General features: G+C 45.8%; 1 protein-coding gene across 1 annotated transcript; it reads left to right on the forward strand.

Moving 5' to 3' along the window:
* The first annotated feature begins 597 nt into the window (after positions 1-597).
* Positions 598-5010, forward strand: LOC6595889. Its single transcript, XM_002021366.2, has 3 exons — positions 598-628; positions 4511-4666; positions 4726-5010. The coding sequence occupies exons 2-3, from the start codon at positions 4517-4519 to the stop codon at positions 5008-5010; spliced, it is 435 nt and encodes a 144-aa protein (XP_002021402.2). The 5' UTR covers positions 598-628; positions 4511-4516.
* The last annotated feature ends 806 nt before the right edge of the window (positions 5011-5816 follow it).

Genomic DNA, 5816 nt, shown 5'->3' on the forward strand with positions numbered 1-5816 from the left:
AAGCGCGGTCGGCGCTCGTTTTTGTGTGTGTGCCCGGAGTACCCTGAGTACCCTGAGTCCGGGTCCCAAAGTGCGGCATCATGCCCTTTTGTTGTTTGCCTGGGTGCTTATTGAATCCGATTCGGGGCATGAGGCACCATGGACTTGCAATTATTGTTCGCTGCCAGAGCGCAAAAAGTTAATTAAATCACATCGAGGCGAGGAAGAATTGCACCAGAGAATGATCTAATTTTCCAAACAAATACGACTACCAATACTCGTACTCGTAGATATATGTAGATACAGATAGGGGCACAGATAGAGTTATGTTATGTTCATGTGAGGGGTATGTAATTATGTCTTGCCACGATTTTCGTGCTGTCAGAGAATTCTCCCCAGTCCCCAGTCCCCAGTCCCCAAGTTGACAATCTAAAATCTCAAGTCAGATCTCATCTGCCTTCGCAAAATTGGGGACTGGGTGAGCGTTGATAAACCCAGAGTGCACTCCAAACACTTCAGAGCCCGCGTGGCGGCTAAGCAAAGTGGTTCAGTTTTCAAGTGTTTGCCATTGATATTGCTGCCTACACATAGTCTGCTGGGCTGCACTGCGCAGCCGCAACGTGCAACGTGCAACCCGTACTGGGCAAAAGTAAGTGGCACCCTCTTGAAGGAAGTATCTCGGGGAAACAAACTCTTTAATCTTTTGGGACTTTCATTTCTCAACAAAACTCAAAAATAATGATGAAAAATCTTATTAAAACAAACCCCGAAATCTGTAACAATTACTCATTGAATTTCAATTTGCATAAAGCATAAAGCAAGGTTCAATAACATAAATCGCCAGACATCGTCTGGGGTTGCTCAATCAGTTTCAGTTTCAGTTTCAGTTTGAGTTTTAGTTTCAGTTTCACTTGCAGTTGCAGTTGCATTTGCAGTTCCCCTTCAATTGGCCCAGACAACAACTTTCATATGCAAAATTCTCCATGATTTTCCATGAACTTCACTTTGCATGCCCGCCAGATTTTCCATTTCGATCGGACATTTTTTCTATTTTTCATTTTATTTTAGTTTTCGGCAACTTGTGGCCTTTTTCCGCAATTGTCGCGAACAATTGTCATTGTCATTGCTGTTGGTGTTGTTGTTGCTGTTGCTGCTGCTGCTGGGGGCTCCTATTTTTTCCATTATTTTTAGCCGCTTTTTTTTCGGCGTTCGGCCTGTCTTGAGATTTATATTTGCCTGCTGCCCATTTGGAGCACATTATGTAAATTTCTGTACATTTAAAACGGGTTCGCAGCGTTTTAAAATTTGTCGGTTGTTGCTGCCTGCTGTTGCTGCCTCTCTGTTGCTGCCTCTCTGTTTCGACCATTCCCGTACTCGTTCCCGTTCGCGATTCGTATCGCATTCAAGTGCTTTTTTGGAGCTGTCCTAGCCATGCATTTTAATTGGTAAGTGCAGCGACACGACCAAGCCAGGAAAGGCCTTAAAAGGCCTTCAGCCGCGACAGTCCCTGACTTGGCTGATGGCAAAGAAAGGTCCCCACAACCGAACGGTGAACGTGTTCACAAGAGCGGCCTTGAACGGCATCTTCTTCTCTGTACCCCTGACATTATGTAAGCGACTCGCAAGAGGGAGTGCTGCTATTTAGAAGGGGAAGTTGGCGGAGCTACTGGTCTTGAAGTGGAGTATAAATGCGGAAGGAATACCAGAATACCAGTATTTATTCATATATGGATCTTAATCGCTTAGAGCAGAGAGCAGGAGCACATAGACTAAAAAGGAATAAGTAAGACATAACAGGATATACGAATATGTAAAAGAAGATGCATTTCATGCAGATACCATTCTCATTGCTCATAACCATTCCGCGAGTTGGTCTTCATGCTACTTCAAAGTCTTAACCATTTCAAATCATAGGAATCTCCAGCTGCAATCGTTTAAGACAGCCTTTTAGTCTTGCGAGTTCCCAAAGTTTCTCGTTTTTTATATAGATTCGATCCGTCTACAGCCAATTCTCCTGATCTTCATTCTTTACCAATTTGTACTCCACAATTAGTTGCACATTAACTCATTTCCGGTTTTATTCTTGAATTATATGCTTTCCCCACTCTTAAGTAGTCGCTCTCTCTGATTTTCTTCCGACACCTCTGTCGCTCTCTGCTCACAGTTTCCACATTTCTTTTCCCTTCCCTTCCCCTCCTCCAACCATCAGGGCAATTAACTGAACTTTGTCGTAACTTCCCCCATTTACAACCTAACGGTAGCTTAGCATTGGCGACGACATTGGCAACGATGGAGCAGGCAGCCTCCAGCGACAGCAACAATAACAACAACAACAGCCATAATGATTTATATAAAGATAGCAGCAAATACTCGTAGCACCGCGACTAAGGTTATAGCGTTGGGCCCCCACTTGAGCACGACGCCGGCGACAGTCGCAGTCGCAGTCGCTCCCCCTTTGCGATTCCGATTATTCCGATTGACGGTGGGGAGGGATCCAGGCATCGCATCAAATCGTATCTCGAATGCAACGTATCGAACGTTGAGCAGCGTTATGTGAGACAAGCACCCGCATAACTGAGAGTTGCGAATGGTCACCGAACGGGTGGGGGGGATGGGAGGGTGGTGGACTCTTTCGAGGGGAAGTGCCGCTCGGTGGCAGTGTTCATTATATAAACAAAGCAAGGAAAACAAGAAATCTGGCAACAAATCAATAGAAAAAAGTGCTTTTATTTGATGGGGAACAACGAGAGAGCCAGATAAAACTCGCAAACTCGGTTTCCGACCAGCAGACACTAACTGACTGACTGACCGAATGAGATCGGAGATCAGGCTGCTAGTCCAGACCCAGACTCTGGACTACTCTTGCGACTCGTACCGCACCACTCGTCGTACTCCGATTCCAACTCGAAGTCGGAGTCCAAGTCGGAGTCGATCCAGTTATGAATAAACATTTGCCGCATGTTTGTCTGGCTTAATGGAGCGCGTGCGTCTGGGCTTAGACTCGTAAGAGAAATGAAAATCGTTTGTCGTCCGATATAGTATTTCTCTTGCCATTTGATTTCATTCCATTTCATTTTCATTTTCATTTCATAGCAATTAGCAAGTCAAAAGGAAACAAGTTGTCCTGTCCAACTCTAGTCCCAGTCCCAGTTCCAGGTCTAGTTTTTTGCCCGTTTTTGCCCATTGCATTTGGCATTTAACCAGCGTCGGAGATGGGCCAAAAACGTGCCCTGACCCACCATAGATTATCCGTTCGATTCTGTGAATTATGGGACCCGAACTCTGCAATTAACGAAAGTTTTTTTTTTTGGGGGGGGGGGGGGTTTTGCTTGACTGCATTTTGAGGTGCTTCATGTTGTAGCCCAAAGGGATTTCAGGCAGATTTATCTGGACACCATTGCCCAATCGACAAGGGGGCGTATGCGTAATGCAGCCTATGACCAATCGAAAGTTGTACTCAAAGTCGGGTTCCTAATTAGACAATTTCTCTATTACTGAAGAGCAGTCGATGGAGAGGAGGACCAGCTGCGAGTCTGGGGTTTCCTTTCACAAAGATCTAACTTTTGCGGACAATTACAGCTGTAACTAATCAAAAGGGCATTGATTTTTATGAACTGTTGAGCATCCCAAATGGAAGACCTGAACGTGGACGATGGTTGTGGCGATGGCGACGTCGATGGCGACGTCGATGGCGACGGCGATGGCGTCACCTGCTGTTCAAATCTTTGCATTTGCAGTGAAACGTGCTGCAAAAAGTGGGGAAGAAAAAAAGAAAAACGTTAACCATCATGATGCAAGAGAGAAAGAAAGTTGCAACTCGTGCCTCATAAACGGCAATCTCCGGACAGAGCCAAAGCCAAACCCATGAAAATCTCAGCAAAAAAAGGGACCCAGGCGCCTGGGTCAAGCCAATCCATTCGAGGCCCCCGAGTCACGTTAGGGCATGTTAGCCAACAGCCAGAGATCGGGCCTGAGATGGGGTTTGGGCATCCATCCATAATGTGCATATTGCCGTTGAGTTTTTTCGCTTTGCGGTTTTTTTGTTTTTTTATCGAGTGCTCGCTTTTTGACACTAAATTGCCTTGACTAAATCCATGTCCATGGCGGCGATGGCTTTACCTCTAACGAAGTGTGAAAGATGCTGGTCTTTGATTCGATTTGATTGCCCAACTGTGGCATGCACCGCACTGCCACTCCATACCACTCCACACCACACTCTGCTGCAAGGTTCGTTTTTGCTGCTGCTCCCGGTGCTGCTGCTGCTGCTGCTGCTCTTGCTGCTGCTGCTTGCACCGTGAAGATGTAGTTAACAACGTGACTATGTAATCAGCATCAGCCACTGCACCAGCGCTAGGAAGTTGCTCCGCTTCGAGCTTTCAACTGCTGCTGCGGCTGCTGCTGCAACTACGGCTGCAACTGCTGTAAAGTGCAAATGATTTTCACCCCGGCCACACCTCCTGGTCAGCCTTTTGGACACCCCTCTGACACGGCTGTCGTTTCGTTACGTTTCTAATCAAATTAATTTCGGCAGCAACTCATGACCACGTGTCCGGTCAGGATGGCATTTGGCTACCTCTTACTCTGTCTGCGGCTGTGGCTGTTCCTACAGATTGCGCATACGCAGCGTGTGATGACGACATACATTGAATCGTATAATGATTATGGCCACAATCATGATGAGGAAAGGGTGAGTGTGGGAACCATCAATCCATTCGTGACTCTTCGTTCTGTGTGTCACCCAAGCAGCTCCACTACGCCCATCAATATCACATTTCCGATCCGAAGAGTCAAGTGCACATCCTCCATCGAGAACAGCGTCATGGAGATCACGTCCTTGGGACCTACAGCCACTTGGAGCCTGGGGGACACATACGCAGCGTTCACTACGAAGTACGCGGACCCCACCAGGGCTTTAGGGCTGTCATTCAGCAGCGAACGGCCCACAGCCGAGTACATCAGTCCCTGGAGTTCCGGCGCAAGCAGCCGTCTCGCCCCCTGGCCCTGGCGGAGCCTGTGGCATTTGTGGTTTAGTGGCAGGTGCCCGAGGCCTAAAACCGGACCACAAAAGCGGTCCTTGGCCCATCCGTTAATTACAAAATGTTTAATTGTCTTCCAATGATTTCGCTGAAATTTTAAGTGAATTTCGAACTTGAAATTTAAATTGATTTCGGGAGGAGTACACCAAATTTGAACGTAAAATTGTATGAATTATAAAATGTACATCATTTTAGATATTAAATTAATCAACTTGAATGAATCATTTGGAAGTGAATCGAGGTTTATTTTAAATGGGAACCATGGGAGAACCATTCTTTAACTTTCGGATGGAGTTCAAAAGAGATTTAGCACCTCAGAAAAACATAGACTACACAAACATCTCTTCCGTTAACTCACATTCCATTTTCCAATCATGTAAATTCCATTTAACTACACAAACACCTTAAACCTTAAAAAATTACCTTTAATTTAACATTTAGTGTGTTCTGCAAGCCAAGAAATTGCTGCTGATGATGTTGGCTCACTTTTCAGGCCATGAATTGCGAGCTTAATTATAATTAATGGACACCGTCCGGGCTATTGTTGAGTTATATTTCTGGCAGGCGGCGCGCTATTAAAGCTGAGCAAACATGCTCATAAAACCCGTTGACAATCCATGCCTCTGTTAACGGCACCCCACCGAAACCAGAGGAATATACTTCATATATTTAAGGTGCAGTTAAAAACGAATGATTGTATTTTTGTTGGTTCAATATTTCGTGCTAATTATATTGTTTCCATGGCTGGTGGCTGGTGGCTGTTCGCTGGTGGTTGGTGGCTGCTGCCTTTGACGTCTGGCG

This window comes from Drosophila persimilis, unplaced genomic scaffold (genome assembly GCF_003286085.1).
Source record: "Drosophila persimilis strain 14011-0111.01,24,50 unplaced genomic scaffold, DperRS2 tig00000431-arrow-pilon, whole genome shotgun sequence".
In the NCBI taxonomy this organism is placed as follows: Eukaryota; Metazoa; Arthropoda; class Insecta; order Diptera; family Drosophilidae; genus Drosophila; species Drosophila persimilis.